Source organism: Scyliorhinus canicula, chromosome 5 (genome assembly GCF_902713615.1).
Source record: "Scyliorhinus canicula chromosome 5, sScyCan1.1, whole genome shotgun sequence".
Classification (NCBI taxonomy): Eukaryota; Metazoa; Chordata; class Chondrichthyes; order Carcharhiniformes; family Scyliorhinidae; genus Scyliorhinus; species Scyliorhinus canicula.
In genome coordinates this window covers 104,388,497-104,412,437 of record NC_052150.1, presented here as the reverse complement: position 1 = coordinate 104,412,437, position 23,941 = coordinate 104,388,497, and the positions used below count along the sequence as shown (strand labels likewise).

At 55.5% G+C, this 23,941-nt stretch overlaps 1 protein-coding gene across 1 annotated transcript in view; it reads left to right on the top strand.

The window, feature by feature from the left end:
* The first annotated feature begins 11,511 nt into the window (after nucleotides 1-11,511).
* LOC119966173 (leucine-rich repeat-containing protein 72) overlaps nucleotides 11,512-23,941 on the top strand; it is a 98,118-nt gene continuing 85,688 nt past the window's right edge. Inside the window, exon 1 of the mRNA XM_038797473.1 lies at nucleotides 11,512-11,559. Coding sequence (XP_038653401.1) covers nucleotides 11,539-11,559 — 21 coding nt within the window. The 5' untranslated portion in view covers nucleotides 11,512-11,538. The remainder of the gene's footprint in view (nucleotides 11,560-23,941) is intronic.

The following is a 23,941-nucleotide window of genomic DNA, read 5'->3' as shown; positions in this document are numbered from 1 at the left end:
CCCCCCCCCCCCACCCCCCCCCCCCCCCCCCCCCCCCCCCCCTGGCTAGGACCCCTCCTAGCCGCGATGCACCCCACATCGTACTCTCGAGAGTCAGCTGGTCTCCGCTGACCCGGCTGCTCCTGCCACATTCCGACTCCTCCCGGTTCACCCCATCTGCGCCCGTGAAAGATCCCCTTAAAACCCCCGAGAAAGACCCGCATAATCAACCCGCTCCCCCCCGTCCCGTCTCCCCAACTTAACGATATAAATACCCAATGGCAACTAAATACATAAATACTTAACTACATACTTAAATAACAAAATAATTAACTAGCTATCAACTAACAGTGTGCCCAACCATCACCCTCCATCAAACAGTATAAATAACCGCAGATAACCATAACCCGAAAAGGAAAAAAAAAGAACAAAACCCCCCCCCCCCAGCACCCAAAGAAAAAGGGTAAGAGGGGTAAATAACTAAGGGAAATTGGAAACGGGAAGAAACACCCCATAAGAAGTCAACGACCCACAATAGAGATTTCAACAGTACAAATATACAGAAACACCCAACAACTCGAAACCTTCAAGATATTCAGAAAAGTCAACCGTTCGAGAAAAAACACCCCAAACAATCCACGAAACTGTTACCCAGTTCCGACCTGGCCTGAAAAAGAAAAGGGCCACTTGCTCAATCAAGAGTCCCCCGGCGGCTACGACCGCCGGTGCTCCCAGGTTTTAGTTCGTGTCCAACTTTTCCTCTTGTACAAAGGTCCAGGCCTCCTCTGGGGACTCGAAATAATGATGTTGGTCCTTGTAGGTGACCCACAAGCGCGCCGGTTGCAGCATTCCAAATTTGATCTTTTTCGCGTGTAGCACCGCCTTTGTCCGGTTGTACCGGGCCCGCCGCTTTGCCACCTCCGCACTCCAGTCCTGGTACACCCTTACCGTCGAGTTCTGCCACTTGCTGCTTTTCTCCCTTTTTGCCCACCTCAGGACTTTCTCTCGATCACTTAGCCGCTGGAACCGCACCAGCACCGCCCTCGGGGGCTCGTTTGCCCTAGGCCTCCTGGCCATGACCCGGTATGCCTCTTCCAATTCCAGGGGCGCCGGACCGGCCCCTTCCCCCATCAGGGAGCTCAACATCTCCGCCACATATCCCGGGAGATCCGACCCCTCCAGGCCTTCTTCCAGGCCCAGGATCCTCAAATTTTTCCTCCTCATCCGAGTGTCCAGCTCCTCGAAGCGGCTCTGCCACTTCATGTGGAGTGCCTCGTGCACCTCCACCTTTGCCCCGATGACTGTGGCCTCCTCCTCCCTCGCGGTCATCTCCTGCTGCAGATCTTTAATCGACGCCTCTTGGATCGCCTGGGCTCCCACCAACCTGGTGGCCGTCGCGTTCATGGACTCTAAGAGCTCCACTTTCATCTCCGTGAAAAAACGGAGGAGAGCGGCCTGCTGCTCCTCCGCCCATTTCTTCCACTCCTCCGATGCACCGCCGGCCGCCATTTTGATTTTCTTCCCCCGCTTTTTTTGGGGAGCTGCTGCCGTTTTTCTTGCCGCTCCACTCCGGGTACCGACCATAAAATCGGTCTAGTTCTCCTCAGGGGACCTTCCCCCACCGGGATTCGTTTTTTCAGCGCCGTTGGGGCCCTCCAATTGGCCCAAAAACACCTTTGTTGCTGGAGCATCCAAATGTGCGGCTTAGCTAGTCATAGCCGCAACCGGAAGTCGAGATGCTCACCATTAAGTGACACAGAAGCCTGCTTGCTCGTTAATCCCACCAAGGTGTGAGTATCTGTGCAGTTGCAGGATGCGAGTGACAACTGTGAGACTTCCTTGATGCTTGTGTCTGAGATGTCTCCATCAGGGCTTCTCAGGTCTGTGGTGTGAGGATGGCTGGTCGACTGATTGACCTGCAGGGGAAGTGAGATGGCATTAGTGCAGGACAGGCAGAGTGATGAAGGAAAGATAACTCGCCTGAAGCCTACACCAAGGCTGCAGTTATTGAAGGTTCTCACTTTTGTCTGCTGCCCCTTCCTCACCCTCTGCACAGGAGTGCTCAGCTTCTCACTGGCCACCTCAAAGGCTATCTCCTCAAAGGGCATCAAGGGTTATCAGCTCCGGCATGACTCTGGCAGATTGTACCCCCTCACCCCAGTTGTGCTTGAGTTTGTCCTGCAATGTGACAGATGGGAGCGCGTGTAGGTGGGAGACCTGCCAGGTCAGATGGCGATGAAAGCCGGCATACATGGGAGCTGAGTGGGCACAGGGCTATGAGGAGCAGATTATTCACTGGGGGTGGGGGTGGGGGAGGGGGGGGGGGGGGGGGGAAGCATGGAGAGGCCGCCATCTTGGACCACTCCGCAACCTCCCGAGAGCCCTGCTCACCCGACCGTACGCTGGCCGCCACTACCTCCGACCGACCCACCGACCGCCTTCCGACACTCGCCTCCGTCACACTCGATCAGTCCCGGCCGCACCACCTCGCGAAGTCCACGATGACCGTCTGGGGGGGAGCATGGGGAGTTGAGGTTGGGAGGAGGATGCCATTAGGACCCCGTGTGAAGGGGAGTTTGTGGGACATGAAGAGACAGACTTACCCTGGTTGCACAAAGAAGGTCATTTGTCTTCTTTTGGTTCTATAGCCTCATCGTCTTCTGGAGCAAGCTGGCACTCATTATCATGGGGAAGAGTTTAAAATGAGCGCCCCACTGATTACAGAGATTAACTTTCCAGGGGCCAGCTTTTCAGAGGCAATTCCGCCACAATTCAAGATGTTCAAGATGGAGCCGGAGCGAGGCGACTCTCTGCAAGCTCTCCCCAACAGATCCACTTTTAACTTAACTTATACTCGTTCTAACCTTTTAAAAATTAATTCTAAATCTAATATTATTACTAACCTCTCTCTTTTATCTTCTCTTGCAGGCTTGAAGATCCTCCGAGGCCCTTGGAGACCTTTTGACCCGACCCGACCTGACCTCCGTGATCTGGAAGAAGATCGGGCCCAAACCGGAAGTGAAGCCCCGACCTCGATTTGGAACCGACCCGGGCCTCGGAGCTCCAAACCCGGCCTAACAACCGACGCAAGCCCCCGGATCGCCCGGCCCAGTCCCCGGAGCTCCCGACCCGACCCCCGACGGCAAGACCCGGCCCAACGCGACCCCGAGAGACCCGCCCAGTGACCCGACCCGGAGAGGCCCGCCCAGCAACCCGACCTACCTGGTGATGGAAGAAAGAAAAATCCACATGGAGGCCTCACCGTGCCGACTTCAAGATCCGACCCCAGGAGAGCCCAGGGAGGGAACAGACCATGGGACCTCGCCCAATCTGCCCCAGGAAGCCCCTGCCCACGACCCAGGACCCTAGAAACAACAGAGACCGCGCGCGAGGACCCGAACGCGCTGCAAGGTATTCCCGCGCCCGCAGAACGCCGGGACCCATCCGGATCGCAAACTCAACCCCCCAGCAACCCCACTGCCTCAATCAGCACCCGGGACCCTGCCAGACGCGACCCCAGAAATGTAAAGAGCGCCCTGGACCTCGCTAGCACCCTGGACCCCGCCAGATGCAACCACCTACCTTCCACAAGGGCTGACATCTCCCATCGGATCCCAGGATCATCCAGCAGCAGCCGCCGACCGAGAAAGCGAGGGAAACGCAGCGGTCTGCAGGTTAGACTGAAGCAACGTGGTTTCAAGACCCCTCTTCCCAGCATACTCCTGGCAAACGTCCATGCGATCGAAAACAAGCTGGATGAACTTAACGCCAGACTTACCTCTCAGAGGAAAGTAAGAGATTGCTGTGTGCTCTGTTTCACAGAGACATGGCTCACCCCCGCCTCACCAGACTGTGCCATACAACCTGAAGGCTACTCTATTCACCGGGCGGACCGCACGGCATCTTCAGGCAAAGCGAAGGGTGGAGGGGTTTGCCTCCTCATCAACTCCTCCTGGTGCTTGGATGTGGTGACCCTGGCGACATACTGCTCCCCAGACCTGGAATACCTGACCGTAAAGTGCCGCCCATACTATCTTCCACGTGAGTTCACTTCAGCCATTATCACAGCGGTCTACATCCCACCCCAGGCAGAAGTGAGGAAGGCGCTGGATGAACTGTACACAGTCATAAACAACTATGAAACAGAACACCCGGAGGCCTTGTTCATTGTGGCCGGAGACTTCAACAAAGCCAACCTCAAGAGCGTACTGCCAAAATTCCACCAGCACATCTCCTGTCCCACCAGGGGCGACAACACTCTTGACCTCTGTTACTCAAAAGTGAAGGGAGCCTACCGTTCCATCCCCCAACCACACTTTGGGAAATCAGACCATAAGACGGTGCTCCTTCTCCCGGCTTACAAGCAGAAACTCAAGCGGGAGAATCCAGCTAAGAAGGTTGTGCAGTGCTGGTCCGAGGAGACAGAAGAGCTCTTACGTGACTGCTTAGAGACAGTGGATTGGTCCATATTTAAGAACTCAGCGACTAACTTAAATGAGTAGGCCACTACCGTCACAGACTTCATCAGCAAATGTGTGGACGACTGCGTGCCAAAGAAAGCAGTACGTACGTTCCCCAACTGGAAACCATGGCTCAACCGCGAGATTGACTCCCTACTGAAGGACAGATCTGAGGCGTTCAAGGCAGACGACCCTGTCCTATACAAGAAATCCAGGTACGACCTCCACAAAGCCATCCAAGATGCCAAGAGAGGATATCAAACTAAGCTAGAGTCACAGACAGACTCTCGGCAGTTGTGGCAAGGACTAAACAACATAACGGGCTACAAAGCGAAGCCGAGCAGTATCTCTGGCAGCAGTGCACCCCTCCCCGATGAACTTAATGCATTCTATGCTCGGTTTGAGCAGGTAACCAACAATCCGCTGTCGAGTGCCCCAGCAGCCCATAATTCACCCATACCCACCATCACAGTTTCCGAAGTCAGATCGGCCTTCCTGAAAGTGAACCCACGGAAGGTGATGGGCCCGGACGGGATCCCTGGTCATGCACTCAGAGCCTGCGCATACCAGCTGGCAGAGGTATTCACAGACATCTATAACCTATCCCTACTCCACTCCGAGGTCCCCACCTGCTTCAAGAAGACCACCATCATACCGGTACCAAAGAAGAACCAGGCAACGTGCCTCAATGACTACCGCCCGGTGGCCCTGACGTCAGTTGTAATGAAGTGCTTCGAGAGGCTGATCATGAAGCGCATCACCTCCATACTCCCGGAGCGCCTTGACCCACTTGAATTCGCATACCGTCGCAACCGGTCCACATCAGACGCCATTTCCCTGGCCCTACACTCATCCCTAGAGCATCTCGAAAACAAGGACTCCTACATCAGACTCCTATTTATTGACTACAGCTCCGCCTTCAACACCATAATCCCAGCCAAGCTCATATCAAAGCTCCAAAACCTAGGACTTGGCTCTCCACTCTGCAACTGGATCCTTGACTTTCTGACCAACAGACCACAGTCAGTAAGAATGAACACCAACACCTCCTCCACAATAGTCCTCAATACCGGTGCCCCGCAAGGCTGCGTACTTAGCCCCCTACTCTACTCCCTGGACACACACGACTGTGTGGCAAAACTTGGTTCCAACTCCATCTACAAGTTTGCTGACGATGCGACCATAGTGGGCCGGATCTCGAATAACGAGGAGTCCGAATACAGGAGGGAGATAGAGAACCTAGTGGAGTGGTGTAACGACAACAATCTCTCCCTCAATGCCAGCAAAACTAAAGAGCTGGTCATTGACTTCAGGAAGCAAAGTACTGTACACACCCCTGTCAGCCAGTTTCAAATTCCTAGGGGTGCACATCACCAAAAATCTATCCTGGTCCACTCACGTCGACGCTATCACCAAGAAAGCACAACAGCGCCTATACTTCCTCAGGAAACTAAGGAAATTCGGCATGTCCACATTAACCCTTACCAACTTTTACAGATGCACTATAGAAAGCATCCTATCGGGCTGCATCACAGCCTTGTATGGCAACTGCTCGGCCCAGGACCGCAAGGAACTTCAGAGAGTCGTGAATACCGCCCAATCCATCACACGAACCTGCCTCCCATCCATTGATTCCATCTACACCTCCCGCTGCCGGGGGAAAGCGGGCAGCATAATCAAGGATCCCTCCCACCCGGCTTACTCATTTTTCCAACTTCTTCCATCGGGCAGGAGATTCAGAAGTCTGAGAACACGCACGATCAGACTCAAAAACAGCTTCTTCCCCACTGTCACCAGACTCCTAAATGACCCTCTTATTGACTGACCTCATTAACACTACACCCTGTATGCTTCAACCGATGCCAATGCTTATGTAGTTACATTGTATATCTTGTGTTGCCCTATTATGTATTCTCATTTATTTTCTTGAATTTTGTTTAATTCCCTTTTCTAATGATCTGTTGAGCTGCTTGCAGAAAAATACTTTTCACTGTACCTCGGTACACGTGACAATAAACAAATCCAATCCAATTCTCCACGGGACCCGACTGTTACACCATTAATAATACACGACGAGTGATAAACATAACTGAGGCTTTAATACACTACACAGCAAGCCTCCTGCCGCTGGACCCGAACTGGGTCTGGAGGCGGAGACTTGCCACTTTTATACAGAAGCCCGAGGGGAGGAGCCACAGGCGGAGCCAGCCTGGACAAGCCCAGGCATGTATGATACAGTACAATACATATAACACAATAATGTGGTTTACCACATCCACCCCCTGTTTAAAACAAAGAGTCTGGCGGGGGTGAAGTGGTCTTAAAGGTCAGGTCTGTCGGGGGCCTTGACCTACCGCCGTGATCGCCTCAGTCTCGGCTGCGGTGTGGGCGCCAGTGTCGAGGCATGCGCGTCCGGGAGCATGTTGTCATCTTCTTCTCCACTCAGATGTTGAGTCGGCGAAGGAGGGGGCGGTGTACGGGTGGGGGTGGTGGTGATGGTCTCCGGGGAGCCTGCAGGAGTCAAATCCCGTGGGGAGGCCTTGTCCAGCCGCCTGTCCTTGCGTGCCACGTAGGCATATTGGGGGTTTGCATGGAGCAGCAGAACCTTCTCGACGAGGGGGTCAGTTTTATGGCTCCTCGCACGCTGCTGGAGAAGGACGGGCCCTGGGACTGTCAGCCAGGACGGAAGCGAGACCCCGGAGGTGGAATTCCTGGGGAAGGCAAACATATGTTCATGAGGAGTCTCGTTAGTAGCTGTACAGAGGAGCGACCAGATGGAGTGAAGTGCATCGGGGAGGACCTCCTGCCAGCGGGAGACTGGGAGACGTTTTGACCGTAGGGCCAGAAGGACGGCCTTCCAGACCGTCGCATTCTCCCTCTCCACCTGTCCGTTGTCCCGGGGGTTGTAGCTGGTCGTCCTGCTGGAGCAATGCCTTTTCTGAGCAAGAACTGACGCAACTCATCGCTCATAAAGGAGGAGCCCCGATCACTGTGGATGTAGGCGGTGAACCCGAACAGGGTGAAAAGGCTGTGCAGGGCCTTGATGACGGTGGCAGAGGTCATGCCAGAGCACGGGATGGTGAAGGGGAATCTGGAGCACTCGTCAATGATGTTGAGGAAGTACACGTTACGGTCAGTGGAGGGGAGGGGCCCTTTGAAGTCCATGCTGAGGCGTTCAAAAGGGAGGGAGGCCTTTACCAGATGTGCTCTGTCTGGCCGATAGAAGTGCGGTTTGCACTCCGCGCAGACCTGGCAGTCCCTGGTCACGGACCTGACCTCCTCGATGGAGTACGGCAGGTTGCAAGCCTTGATAAAGTGGAAAAAGCAGGTGACCACCGGGTGACGGAGGTCGTTGTGGAGGGTCCGGAGTCGGCCTACTTGTGCACTGGTACATGTACTGCGGGAGAGGGCACCTGAGGGCTCATTGAGCTTCCCAGGTCGATACAAGATATCATAGATGTAGGTGGAAAGAATCTTGTCATTTTAAATCTTGCCCCGCTGTGTGTTATTGAACATGACGGCAACCGACTGTTGGACAGTGAGGAGTGTGAATTGCCTGCCGGCCAGGTAATGCCTCGTCTCACAGATTCTACGATGGCTTAGGCCTCCTTTTCGACGGAGGCGTGTGGCATTTCAGAGGCATGGAGAGTACGGGAGAAGAAAGTCACAGGCCTGCCCGCCTGGTTCAGTATAGCAGCCAGAACAAAGTCCGACAGATCGCTCTCCACTTGGAAAGGGATGGACTCGTCCACAGCGTACATCGCGGCTTTGGCGATGTCTAATTTGATGCGATCGAAGGCCAGACAGGCCTCAGCCGTCAGGGGAAAAGTGATGGACTTGCTCAGTGGGCAGGTCTTGTCCGCATAGTTGGGGACCCACTGGGCATAGTAAGAGAAGAACCCCTGGCATCTCTTCAGGGCCTTGGTGGAATGGGGGAGGGGAAGTTCCAGGAAGAGGCGCATGCGGTCGGGGTCGGGCCCTTGAACTCCGTGTTCCACGACATAGCCGAGGACGGCTAGGCGGGTTGTGCGAAAGACGCATTTCTCTCTATTATAAGTTAGGTTCAGGAGCTTCGCGGCGAGGAGGAAGTGCCGGAGGTTCTCGTCATGATCCTGCTGGTCACAGCCACAGATGGTGATGTTGTCTAGATACGGGAACATGGCCTGCAGCCTGTAGTTGTCAACCATTCAGTCCATTTCCCTTTGGAAGACCGAGAACCCCGTTGGTGACGCCGAAGGGAACCTTGAGGAAGTGATAGAGGCGGCCATCTGCCACGAAGGCAGTGTATTGGCGGTCCTACGGGCGGATAGGGAGCTGGTGGTACGCAGAATTCAAGTTGATTATAGGGAAGACTCGATATTGGGCAATCTGATTGACCATGTCAGATATGCGGGGGTGGGGTGGGTGGGTAGGAATCGAGCTGCGTGTACCGGTTGATGATCTGGCTATAATCGATGACCATCCGGTGCTTCTCACCAGTCTTGACGACCACCACTTGGGCTCTCCAGGGGCTCTTACTAGCCTCAATGATCCCCTCTTGCAGGAGTCGCTGGACCTCTGCCCTGATGAAGGCCCTGTCCTGGGCACTGTAGCATCTGCTTCTGGTAGCGACAGGCTTACAGTCCGGGGTGAGGTTTGCGAAGAGGCAGGGTGGGGCGACCTTAAGGGTCGTGAGGTGAGGGGGGCAGTGGTCCGTTGAACTTTAAGTTAAGGCTCTGGAGATGACACTGGAAGTTGAGCCCCAGTAATAGCGCAGCGCAGAGATGGAGGGAGGATGTAGAGCCTAAAGTTGGTGTACTCTATGCCTTGCAGTGAGGGTTGTGACAGAGTATTTCCACTGAATGGGATCCGGAAGCCAGGGAGAATTTCTGGATCGTGGGTAGGATGGGGAGGGAGCAGCGCCTTACCGTATCTGGGTGTATGAAGCTGTCTGTGTTCCCGGAGTCGAAAAGGCAGGCCGTCTCGTCCCCGTTGATCCGGATGGCCATGGTGGACTTCGCGAGGTGATGCGGCCAGGACTGGTCGAGTATGACGGAGGCGAGTGTCGGAAGGCGGTCAGTAGGCCAGTCGGAGGTAGTGGCGGCCAGCGTACGCTCGGATGAGCAGGGCTCCCGTGAGGCAGCGGAGTGGTCCCAAGATGGCGGCCTACATGAGTCACACGTGGCGGGTGAGGTGTAAGATTGCTCCAAGATGGCGGCCCCCGTGGGTCGCACGTGTTGGCCAAAATTAAAGATGGCGGCGCCCACGGGTCACACATGGCGGGTGGCGCGACAGCTGGGGGTGGCCCCGGCAGGCAGCGCTGCTCGGCCGAGAAGATTTAGGGGGGGTCGGGCCTGGAAGGCTTTTACGAAGTGGCCCTTCTTCCCACAGCCGTTACAGGTTGCGTTCCGTGCTGGGCAGCGTTGTCAGGGGTGAATACTCTGGCCGCAGAAGTAGCACTTCGGGCCTCCGCCATTGGCATGCCGCTGCATGGCGCAGGCTTGCGTCGCACCCGGCTCGGTTGATGGCTGTGCCCACGAGGCCCACGAGGGTGCCGCGCGGTCGGAGGTGTAGGCCCCATAGTCTAGGAGGCCACCTCCAGTGAGTTGGAGAGTTGTACTGTCTCTGGGAGGCCGAGTGTCCGCCCTTCTAATAATCGCTGGCGGATATAGTTAGAGTGCATACCCGCGACATAGGCGTCCCTGATCAGCAACTCCACGTGCTGGGTAGCCGATATCACCCGGCAGTCACAGTTCCGGCAGAGGATGCGCAAGGCAAGCAGGAATTCCGCGAGTGATTCCCCAGGGTGTTGGCGTCCCGTGGCGAGGAGGTGCCTAGCATATACCTGGTTAACGGATTTCACGTAATGTCCTTTTAGCAGCGTTATTGCCTCCGCATACGAGTGGGCATTCCTGATGAGGTTAAAGACTTTTGGGCTCACCCGTGCGTGAAGGACCTGCTTCTCCTGGAGGTCTGTAAAGTCTTTGTTGAAAGATGCGAGGTACGCTTCGAAGCAGTTTAGCCAGTGTTCAAATGTCTCTGTAGCGTCGGCTGCTTGTGGGTCCAGTTGCATGCGATCAGGCTTGAGTAGTTCATCTTGAGTGAAGAGTCCATCTTTAGAAGTTTAGTGTATTAAATTGATACACCATCAATAATACACAATGAGTGATAAACGTAACTGAGGCTTTAATACACTAAACCGCAAGCCTCCTGCCTCTGGACCTGAACTGGGTACGGAGGCGGAGACTTGCCAATTTTATACAGAAGCCCGAGGGGAGGAGCCACAGGCGGAGCCAGCCTGGACAAGCCCAGGCATGTACGATACAGTACAATGCATATAATACAATAATGTGGTTTACCACACTGACATTTTGAAAAAACATGGGGAAATTCCGTCCTTCGGTTTATTGCTAACAGCACACAGGACAGTTAACTGGCATACCCAATGAAAGACCAAACAATTAAATGATTGAATACTGCAGATGCTGAAAATCTCAGAAATAACTAATGAAAGGTTTTCAGATTCAAAAACCAATTCATGTTTCTCTGCTCCAATGCTGGCTGACTTGCCCAGTATTTTCAGTTTCTTTCATGTTAAGAATGACTTCCCATCCGCCGATGTCCCCGAATAATCATGACCAAGAAAATTATTGCAGTACAAATAGAGATGATATAACACAGAACACTGGAGCTCTGTCAGTGTCTGAGCTTTGGCGGTGCTGCTAAATATATTGTGGCCGCCGTTAAACAGCTGGCAGAATAGACCGCGCAGAAATTAAAAGAGTTTAAAATAAATAGTCCAGTTTCTGCACCCCGGCCCTCCCCAAGTGAATTGTCACAATTGTTAGGAAACGCGATTGGGATTAGTATTGCAATTCGGAGTGCAACTACAATTTAGATCTAGAACATACATTGTGGCAGAAAATGTTTGTTAGTAACAGACAAAAGTCAGATTTAGGGCGCAGCGAATTGGTGCAAAGCGAGCTGGTGCACTGTGTAATAGGGGTTACCACTGCTGGAGGCTCTTCATTGACCCACTGGCTTCCCAGAACCCAGCACGGGGATGGAACCCGAGCCTGGGGATGACGTCACGTTGCCCAGCAACACCTTCCAAACAAAGATGGCTGCAGCGGCGGATGAGGTGAGACAATCTCCCGGCTGAGCTAGCGGCCAGGACACAGCGACCATTCCGCTCCCCCCGACCCATTACTGCCCTCTCGCCCTACTGTCCCCCACACCCATACACTCCCCGCCCCCCATTGTCCTTCCCCAATCCACTCTCCCATTGTCCCCCACACCCATTAACTCCACTCCCTATCCCCCACTGTGCCCCAGATCCCGATCCACACTGTCCCCCAGACCCCATCCTCACACTGTCCCCAGACCCCATCCCCACACTGTCCCCCAGACCCCATCCCCACACTGTCCCCCAGACCCCGTCCCCCCACTGTGCCCCAGACCCCATCCCCACACTGTCCCCCAGACCCCATCCCCACACTGTCCCCCAGACCCCATCCCCACACTGTCCCCCAGATCCCATCCCCACACTGTCACCAGACCCCATCCCCACACTGTCCCCCAGACCCCATCCTCACACTGTCCCCCAGACCCCCTCCCCAAACTGTCCCCAGACCCCATCCCCACACTGTACCCCAGGCCCCATCCCCACACTGTCCCCCAGACCCCATCCCCCACTGTCCCCCAGACCCCATCCTCACACTGTCCCCCAGACCCCATCCCCACACTGTCCCCAGACCCCATCCCCCACTGTGCCCCAGACCTCGACCCACACTGCCCCCAGACCCCATCCCCACACTGTCCCACAGACCCCATCCCCGCACTGTCCCCCAGACCCCGACCCACACTGTCCCCCAGACCCCATCCCCACACTGTGCCCCAGACCCCATCCCCACACTGTCCCCCAGACCCTGTCCCCCAGACCCCATCCCCACACTGTCCCCCAGACCCCGACCCACACTGTCCCCCAGACCCCATCCCCACACTGTCCCCCAGACCCCATCCCCACACTGTCCCCCAGACCCCATCCCCACACTGTCCCCAGACCCATCCCCCACTGTGCCCCAGACCCCGACCCACACTGTCCCCCAGACCCTATCCCCCAGACCCCATCCCCACACTGTCCCCCAGACCCCATCCCCACACTGTCCCCCAGACCCCGACCCACACTGTCCCCCAGACCCCATCCCCACACTGTCCCCCAGACCCCGACCCACACTGTCCCCCAGACCTCATCCCCACACTGTCCCCAGACTCCATCCCCACACTGTCCCCCAGACCCCATCCACACTGTCCCCCAGACCCCGACACACACTGTCCCCCAGACCCCATCCCCACACTGTCCCCCAGACCCCATCCCCACACTGTCCCCCAGACTCCGACCCACACTGTCCCCCAGACCCCATCCCCACACTGTGCCCCAGACCCCGACCCACACTGACCCCCAGACCCCATCCCCACACTGTGCACCAGACCCCGACCCACACTGTCCCCCAGATCCCATCCCCACACTGTCCCCAGACCCCGACCCACACTGTCCCCAGACCCCATCCCCACACTGTCCCCCAGACCCCATCCCCACACTGTCCCCCAGACCCCATCCCGACACTGTCCCCCAGACCCCATCCCCACACTGTCCCCCAGACCCCATCCCCACACTGTCCCCCGGACTCCGACCCACACTGTCCCCCAGACCCTGACCCACACTGTCCCCCAGACCCCATCCCCACACTGTGCCCCAGACCCCGACCCACACTGACCCCCAGACCCCATCCCCACACTGTGCACCAGACCCCGACCCACACTGTCCCCCAGATCCCATCCCCACACTGTCCCCAGACCCCGACCCACACTGTCCCCCAGACCCCGTCCCCACACTGTCCCCCAGACCCCGTCCCCACACTGTCCCCAGACCCCATCCCCACACTGTCCCCCAGACCCCATCCCCACACTGTCCCCCAGACCCCATCCCGACACTGTCCCCCAGACCCCATCCCCACACTGTCCCCCAGACCCCATCCCCACACTGTCCCCCAGATCCCATCCCCACACTGTCCCCCAGACCCCATCCTCACACTGTCCCCAGACCCCATTCCCACACTGTCCCCAGACCCCATCCCCACACTGTCCCCCAGACCCCATCCCCACACTGTCCCCCAGACCCCATCCCCACACTGTCCCCCAGACCCCGACCCACACTGTCCCCCAGACCCCATTCCCACACTGTCCCCCAGACCCCGACCCACACTGTCCCCCAGACCCCATTCCCACACTGTCCCCAGACCCCATCCCCACACTGTCCCCCAGACCCCGACCCACACTGTTCCCCAGACCCCGACCCACACTGTCCCCCAGACCCCATTCCCACACTGTCCCCCAGACCCCGACCCACAGTGTCCCCCAGACCCCATTCCCACACTGCCCCAGACCCCGACCCACACTGTCCCCCAGACCCCATCCCCCACTGTCCCCCAGATCCCGACCCACACTGTCCCCCAGACCCCATCCCCACACTGTCCCCCAGACCCCATCCCCCACTGTCCCCCAGATCCCGACCCACACTGTCCCCCAGACCCCATCCCCACACTGTCCCCCCGACCCCCTTCCCCCCACTCCCCTGTCCCCCACACCCAATCCCCCCATTGTCCCCCACACCCATTCATTACACCCCATTTCCTCATTGGCCCCCAAATTGTCCTCCCCACTCCACTCCACCGTCCCTCCATTGTCCCCCTCACACATTCATTCCACTCCTCCGTCTCCCCACTGTCCCCCACATTGCCCACCCCATTCCACTCCCCATCTGCTCATTGCACTCCCCCGTTCCCCCACCCCACTCCCCCGTTCCCCCACCCCACTCCCCCGTTCCCCCACCCCACTCCCCCGTTCCCCCACCCCACTCCCCCGTTCCCCCACCCCACTCCCCCGTTCCCCCACCCCACTCCCCCGTTCCCCCACCCCACTCCCCCGTTCCCCCACCCCACTCCCCCGTTCCCCCACACCACTCCCCCGTTCCCCCACCCCCCACTCCCCCGTTCTCCCACAACCCACTCCCCGTTCCCCCACCCCACTCCCCCGTTCCCCCACCCCACTCCCCCGTTCCCCCACCCCACTCCCCCGTTCCCCCACTCCACTCCCCCGTTCCCCCACTCCACTCGCTCCTCCCCTACTCCACTTGCTCCTCCCGAACTCCACTCGCTCCTCCCCTACTCCACTCCCCCATCCCCAATGCTTTCCACACCCCTTCCCTATTCCACTCCCCCTCCCCCCCAATTTCACTCCCACTCCCCCACACTGTCCCCCAGATCCCATCCCCACACTGTCCCCAGACCCCGACCCACACTGTCCCCAGACCCCATCCCCACACTGTCCCCCAGACCCCATCCCCACACTGTCCCCCAGACCCCATCCCGACACTGTCCCCAGACCCCATCCCCACACTGTCCCCCAGACCCCATCCCCACACTGTCCCCCAGACTCCGACCCACACTGTCCCCCAGATCCTGACCCACACTGTCCCCCAGACCCCATCCCCACACTGTGCCCCAGACCCCGACCCACACTGACCCCCAGACCCCATCCCCACACTGTGCACCAGACCCCGACCCACACTGTCCCCCAGATCCCATCCCCACACTGTCCCCAGACCCCGACCCACACTGTCCCCCAGACCCCGTCCCCACACTGTCCCCAGACCCCATCCCCACACTGTCCCCCAGACCCCATCCCCACACTGTCCCCCAGACCCCATCCCGACACTGTCCCCCAGACCCCATCCCCACACTGTCCCCCAGACCCCATCCCCACACTGTCCCCCAGATCCCATCCCCACACTGTCCCCCAGACCCCATCCTCACACTGTCCCCAGACCCCATCCCCACACTGTCCCCAGACCCCATCCCCACACTGTCCCCCAGACCCCATCCCCACACTGTCCCCCAGACCCCATCCCCACACTGTCCCCCAGACCCCGACCCACACTGTGCCCCAGACCCCATTCCCACACTGTCCCCCAGACCCCGACCCACACTGTCCCCCAGACCCCATTCCCACACTGTCCCCAGACCCCATCCCCACACTGTCCCCCAGACCCCGACCCACACTGTTCCCCAGACCCCGACCCACACTGTCCCCCAAACCCCATTCCCACACTGTCCCCCAGACCCCGACCCACACTGTCCCCCAGACCCCATTCCCACACTGCCCCAGACCCCGACCCACACTGTCCCCCAGACCCCATCCCCCACTGTCCCCCAGATCCCGACCCACACTGTCCCCCAGACCCCATCCCCCACTGTCCCCCAGATCCCGACCCACACTGTCCCCCAGACCCCATCCCCACACTGTCCCCCAGACCCCTTCCCCCCACTCCCCTGTCCCCCACACCCAATCCCCCCATTGTCCCCCCACACCCATTCATTACACCCCCATTTCCTCATTGGCCCCCAAATTGTCCCTCCCCACTCCACTCCACCGTCCCTCCATTGTCCCCCTCACACATTCATTCCACTCCTCCGTCTCCCCACTGTCCCCCACATTGCCCACCCCATTCCACTCCCCGTCTGCTCATTGCACTCCCCCGTTCCCCCACCCCACTCCCCCGTTCCCCCACCCCACTCCCCCGTTCCCCCACCCCACTCCCCCGTTCCCCCACCCCACTCCCCCGTTCCCCCACCCCACTCCCCCGTTCTCCCACACCACTCCCCCCGTTCCCCCACCCCACTCCCCCGTTCCCCCACCCCACTCCCCCACCCCACTCCCCCGTTCCCCCACTCCACTCCCCCGTTCCCCCACTCCACTCCCCCGTTCCCCCACTCCACTCGCTCCTCCCCTACTCCACTTGCTCCTCCCGAACTCCACTCGCTCCTCCCCTACTCCAATCCCCCATCCCCAATGCTTTCCACACCCCTTCCCTATTCCACTCCCCCTCCCCCCAATTTCACTCCCACTCCCCATTGCACTCCCCCGTCCCAAAGCGCTTACCCTTCCCTCGTTCTGCTCCCCATTCCATTCCTCCCTCCCTCATCCTGCTCTCCCCTATTTAGCCCCCACCTCTTCCTATTCCACAGCCATCAGATAAGCTTTGCAACATCCAGCCTTGAATGGTGGTGGATATTTTTTTTTCCATAAATTTAGATTACCCAATTCATTTTTTCCAATTAAGGAGCAATTTCAGCGTGGCCAATCCACCTAGCCTGCATATTTTTGGGTTGTGGGAGTGAAACCCACGCAAACATGGGGAGAATGTGCAAACTCCACACGGACAGTGACCCAGAACCGGGATCGAACCTGGGACCTCAGTGCCGTGAGACAGCAGTGCTATCTACTGCGCCATCGAGCTGCCCCCAGTGGTGGACAATTAAACAATTCATGGGAGGAGGAGACTCCTCAATGATGGAGGAGCCCAGCACATCAGTGCAAAAGATAGGTTGAATCATTCGCAACAATCTTCAGCCAGAAGTGACCAGTGGAAGATCCATCTCGGTCTCCTCTGGAGGTCTGCAGTATCACAGATGTAATAATAATAATAGCGTCAGTCTTCAGCCAATTAGATTCACTACACATGACATTAAATAACGGCTGAAGGATACCGGATACTGCACTGGCTTTGGATCCTGACAATACCCCGGTAATGGTACTGAAGGCTTGTGCTCCAAACTTGTCATGTCTCTGGGCAAGTTTTTCCAGTAGAGCTAGAACACTGGCATCTACTCGGCAATGTGGAAAATTGCCCAGTTGTGTCCTGTACACAAGGATCATAGAACCTCTACACTACAGAAAGAGGCCATTCGCCCCATCGAGTCTGCTATGACCCTTTGAAAAACCACCCTTCCTATGCCCAATCCCCCACCCTGTAACCTCACCCGAAGGGGAAATTTAGCATGTCCAATCCATCTAATCGAGCACGGTGCAACCGGTGAATGCTGGGAGAGGCCTAGAAGTCATAGAATTTACAGTGCAGAAGGAGGCTATTCGGCTCGTTGAGTTTACACCGGCCTCTGAAAGAGCACCATACCTTAGCCCACACCTCCATCTTATCCCTGTAACCCAACTTAACTTTTGGACACTAAGGGGCAATTTAGTGTGACCAATCGACCTAACCCGACCTAATTTCTGGACTGTGGTAGGAAACCGGAGCACCCGGAAGAAACAGACGCAGACACGGGGAGAAAGTGCAAACTCTACACAGACAGGGAATCAAACCCAAGTCTCTTGCTCTGTAAGGCAGCAGTGCTAACCACTGCACCAACTGTGCCGCCCCAAGGAAACAAGACCAATCCAACATAGCCAATTACTGCCCCATCAGTCTCCTTTTGAGCATCAGTAAAGTTTAGGGTAAAAGGATCATTTGGGAAAGAGTAGGGCCCATTGAGGACCACAGTGGTAAGTTGTGTGTGGAGCTGGAGGACATAGGTAGGGTTCTGAATGAATACTTTGTGTCAGTGAAAGTGCCGGTATGGGTATAGAAATCAGGAAGAAGAACTGCGATAGAATTAAATAAATTCACTTAGAGAAAGAGGAGGTTCTGAGTGGTTTGTCATGCTCAAAAGTAGACAAATCTTCAGGACAAGAGGGAATTATCCCAGGCTGTTGAACGAGGCAAGGGAGGAAATAGCAGGGTCAATTATTGCCAGAGGACTGGAGGATAGCTAATGTGACACTATTATTCAAGAAGGCAGGAAGGGATAAACCAGGAAACTACAGGCCAGTCTGTCTAACCTCAGTGATAGGGAAACTGTTGGAAGTAATTCTGAGAGACCGGATTAATCTGCACTTGGGTAGGCAGGGATTAATCAAGAACAGGCAGCATAGTTGACTGGATTTTTCGAAGCGGTGACTGTCACAATATACATCCAGGTATATGATGGAGTGCAGACAGGCAGTGATTGACACACAGGATAACCAGTGAGCACACAGAACACAGCAGCCAATCACCAGACAGGACACGACCACTATAAAGCCAGAGGGCACCAGTTTTCCCGCTCTCTCGGGATCCAGCCACTGAGACAGTCAGAGCTCGTGAGCAGTAGCCAGTGCAAACACCATGTGGTAGTCAGTTAGTCTGGTCAGGCTAGCCTCAGGTCTCCAGTCAAGTCAGCATAGTGTCAACCCACAGTTAAGCATGTAATATAGTTAGATGTTAAATAAAATCGTGTTGCATCTCATCAAGTGTTGGAAGCCTGTCTCTCTCTACACTGCATCAAACGCACACATAGACCCAGCTTACCCAACACATCATGGTACCAGGTCTGGATGCTGAGAATTGATGGACTCACCTTGACGTAATCAGCATTGACCAGCAATCAGCCATCCGGTAACATGGACAGCATCCGCCCTCCTCCGCAGCTCCGCATCACCGGCAACCTTGGTGCAAACTGGAAGATTTTCAAACAGGTTTGCAATGACCGAGGGGACGGCGAGACCGACGACCAGCCTGCGCAGGTGCGTACGTCATTCGACCGCACTGCGCATGCGCGTTAGCGCACGGAACGCGCTGACGTCGGCATCATGACACGTCCGAATTGTGGCTCCACCCATTGAAAGTGGCAATGTCCGGCAAAATCACGTCGCTGTCTCCAGTGTGGCAAGCTTGGCCACTACGCAGCCCTTTGCAGATCTGCTCCACTGCCCAACATCCAGCGATCCCAGTCACAGCGCAGAAGCGTCCGTTCGATACAGCAGGCCATGACAGACTCTGACCCCGACAGCCCACCAGATCCTGACGCCGAGTGCCTCAAATCCCCATTCCGGGTGGGCATCATTACTAAGCATGCGCTGCCCTTCTCAATGATGGTTAAACACCTTCCAATCCTGAGCGTTGATCCAGACGACGAGTGGTGTGCTATCCTTACAGTTAACAAGGCTCGCACCCGTTTCAAGCTGGACACCGGCGCTTCAGCGAACCTCATTTCAAAATCCGACCTTGACATCATCCGCGTCAGACCAAGCATTCTTCCACCGGCCTGCCAGCTCCTCAACTACAATGGCAATGCCATTGCTGCTAGTGGCTCATGCCAACTTGGAGTATCCAATAGGTCATTGAAAGCGACGCTGCGATTTGAGATCGTAGGACCTGACAGAGCTTCCCTGCTCAGTGCTCGGGCCTGCAAACTCCTGAACCTGGTTCAACGAGTCCACACCATGTCATCCTCACAGGCGACGGCCTCACCTGATGAAAACTTCCAGGCTCAAATTGATGACATCATAGCGCAATACCATAGCGGGTTCGAAGGTATGGGCACACTCCCATACCGATACGAAATCCTGCTGAAACCAAACGGCACCCCTGTGGTTCACGCACCACGTCGGGTGCCGGCACCCCTCAAGGACCGCCTGCAGCAGCAGTTGCAAGACCTCCAGGACCAGGGTGTCATTTCAAAGGTCACAGAACCCATGGACTGGGTTAGCTCCATGGTTTGCGTCAAGAAGCCATCAGGGGAGCTTCGAATCTATCGACCCCAAAGACTTAAACCGCAACATCATGAGGGAACATTACCGATACCAAAAGGAGAGGAGTTAACCAGCGAGATGGCTCATGCCAAATTCTTTACGAAGCTGGACGCCTCCAAGGGGTTCTGGCAAATACAGCTGGACGCATCCAGTCGCAAGCTGTGCACATTCAATACCCCATTCAGTCGCTGCTGCTACAATCGAATGCCTTTGGCATCATCTCTGCCTCAGAGGTATTTCACCGCATAATGAAACAAATGATGGAGGGCATCGAGGGGGTGCGAGTGTACCTCGACGATGTCATAATCTGGTCCACAACTCCTCAAGAACACATCGATCACCTCAAGCGGGTGTTCCACAGGATCTATGAGCATGGCTTCCGACTCAACAGGGCCAAATGCTCATTCGGTCAATCAGAAATCAAATTCCTCGGCGATCACATCTCGCAGCAAGGCGTGCAGCAGGATGCTGTCAAAGTTTCGGCGATCAACGCCATGAAGACCCCAAAGGACAAGAAGGCGGTACTCAGCTTTCTAGGGATGGTCACTTCCTTGGGAAGTTCGTTCCCATCATGGCGTCCCACACCACAGCCCTCCGCCATCTTGTCAGAAAATATACGGATTTCCAGTGGCTACCCGCTCATGAGAAAGAATGGCGTGAGCTAAGGGCAAAACTCGCCAAAGCCCCGGTGCTAGTGTTTTTCGACCCCGCCAAGGAGACAAAAATATCCACTGACGCGAGCCAGGATGGTATTGGGCCGGTGCTCCTCCAACGGGATGACTCCTCCTCCTGGGCTCCAGTTGGGTATGCCTCTAGAGCCATGACGCCCACTGAGCAACGGTACGCTCAGATTGAGAAGGAATGCCTGGGCCTCCTAACGGGAATCAACAAGTTCCACGACTATGTGTACGGCCTCCCAAAATTCACGGTTGAGACGGATCACAGGCCATTGGTTCACATCATCCAAAAAAACCTCAATGCCATGTCGCCACGGTTGCAACGCATCCTTCTCAAGCTACGCCGCTACGATTTTGACCTGGTTTACACCCCGGGCAAAGAGCTCGTTGTTGCAGATGCACTCTCCAGGTCTATCACCACACCGTGTGAGCAGACTGACCTAGTATGTCAAATAGATGCGCAGGTGCAATTCTGTGCCTCCAACATCCCGGCCTCTGATGAGAGGGTCATTCAAATTCATGAGGAAATGGCCAGGGATCCTCTGCTCCAGCGGGTGATGCAGCACCTCGCGAATGGCTGGCAGAAGGGACAGTGTCCCCAGTAGGCGGCATCCTCATGAAGCTTGACAGAATTGTGATCCCACAGAGCATGCGAGATATGGTGCTCGGCTAAATCCACGAGGGCCACCTGGGGGTCGAGAAATGTCGATGTCGAGCTCGGGAGGCAGTCTACTGGCCGGGCATCAGCCAGGACGTTGCCAACATGGTCCTAAATTGCCCTACATGTCAAAAATGTCAGCCGGTTCAGCCTGAGGAGACTCTACAGCAACATGAGATGGTGACCTCCCCATGGTCCAAAGTCAGTGTTGACCTGTTCCATGCCAAGGGGCGTGACTATGTCCCCCTGGTCGACTACTTTTCCAATTACCCCAAAGTGGTCAGACTGTCTGACCTCACGTCGGCGGCGGTGATCAAGGCATGCAAGGAAACTTTTGCCAGACATGGGATACCACTCCCAGTGATGAGTGACAATGGCCCCTGTTTTTTCAGCCAGAAGTGGTCAGATTTTGCCCAGCTATACAACTTTCGGCACGTCACATTCAGCCCCCACTACCCACAGTCAAATGGGAAGGCCGAAAAAGGGGTCCACATCATCAAAAGATTATTATGTAAGGCTGCAGACTCAGGCTCCGATTTCAACCTGGCGCTGTTGGCATACAGAGCGACCCCACTGTCCAATGGGTTGTCTCCAGCGCAGCTTCTCATGAAGCGCACACTGCGGACGGCGGTACCAGCCATCCACATTCCAGACCTTGACAACTTCCCGGTCATACAGAAGATGCAGCAGTCTCGGGCCCAATATAAATCAGCATACGACACTCATGCCACAGATCTCCCCGATCTCCTCATGACCCGCCTTGCCACGAGGCCACCGATCTACCAGCAATCCTGCCGACCTCTGCAACCACCGCATTGGCGGCGGTCCCGCCCGTCCAAGTGCAGGCGGCCCCTGATCCATCCTTGAGGCAGTCAACCAGAATTCGTCGCCTGCCACAGAGACTAAACTTATAGACTGAATGTTGCATAACCTTGTTACCTCATCGTTTTGACATCTGTACATATCGTTTTTTTACTGTTTTATCTTCCCTATATCTGCATTAGTGACACCTTCCCATGTATATAAATTAGCATATTACGTATATAGTCAAGTACATGTACACATCTTCACGCACACGCACCTCAATATTTATTACCTGACCACAAACTTTTAAAACAAAAAGGGGGGAGATGTCATAATACACATCCAGGTATATGATGGTGCACAGACAGGCAGTGATTGACACACAGGATGACCAGTGAGCACACAGAACACAGTAGCCAATCATCAGACAGGACACAACCACTATAAAGCCAGAGGGTACTAGTTTTCCCGCTCTCTCGGGATCCAGCCTCTGCGACAGTCAGAGCTCGTGAGCAGCAGCTAGAACATCCACCATGTGGTAGTCAGTTAGTCTGGTCAGGTTAGCCTCAGGTCTCCAGTCAAGTCAGCATAGTGTCAACCCACAGTTCAGCATGTAATATAGTTAGACGTTAAATAAAATCGTGTTGCATCTCATCAAGTGTTGGAAGCCTGTCTCTCTCTACACTGCATCAAACGCAGTCCACATAGACCCAGCTTACCCAACACATCAGTGACCAGGTGTGTAGATGAAGGTAATGCATTTGATGTAGTCTACTTGGACTTAAGCAAGGCTTCTAATGAGGTCCCACATGTGAGACTGATAGTGAAGGTAAGAGCCCATGGGATTCAAGGAAATTTGGCAAAACTGGATCCAGAATTGGCTGAGTGGCAGGAAGCAGTGGGTGATGGTCGAGGGGTGTTTATCTGACTGGAAGCCTGAATCCAGTGGGGACACAGGGATTAGTGTTAGAGCCCTTGCTGTTTGTGGGTTATATAAATTAATTGGACATGAATGTAGGAGGGTAGGTCAGTAAGTTCGCAGATGAAATGAAAATTGGTGGGGTGGTAAATAGTGAAGAGGAGAGCCTTCAATTACAGGAGGATATAGACAGACTGGTCGGATGGACTGATAAGTGGCAAATCAAATTCAATCCAGATAATTCTGAGGTGATGCACATGGCCGGGACAAACAAGGCAAGGGAATACTTGATAAACATCAGGACCCTGGGAAGCATCGAGGATCAAAGGGATCTTGGTGTGCATGTACACTGATCCCTGAAGGTAGCAGGGCAGGTGGACACAGTGATTAAGAAGCCATATGGTATACTTTTTTTTTTTTAAATTTAGATTACCCAATTATTTTTTCCAATTAAGGGGCAATTTAGTGTGGCCAATCCACCTACTCTGCACATTTTTGGGTTGTGGGGGCGAAACCCACGCAGACACGGGGAGAATGTGCAAACTCCACACGGACAGTGACCCAGAGTCGGGATCGAACCTGGGACCTCAGCGCCGTGAGGCGGTTGTGCTACCACTAGGCCACCGTGCTGCCCTTCCATATGGTATACTTGCCTTAATTAGCCAAGGCATAGAGTTTAAGAGCAGGGAAGTTATGCTGGAATTGTATAAAATGTTGGTTAGGCCACAGCTAGAGTATGCTTTGCAGTTCCAAAATCCACATTATGGGAAGGATGTGACAGCACTGGAAAGGGTGCAGAGGGGATTTACCAAGATGTTGCCTGGGCTGGAGAGTTTTAGGTTTGAAGAGAGATTGGATAGACTGGGGTTGTTTTCCTTGGAGCTGAGAAGACTGAGGATGAATATGATTGAAATGTATAAAATTATGAGGGGAATAGAGTAGACAGGAAGAATGTTTTCCGCTTGGTGGAGGAATCAATGACCAGGGCCATAGATTT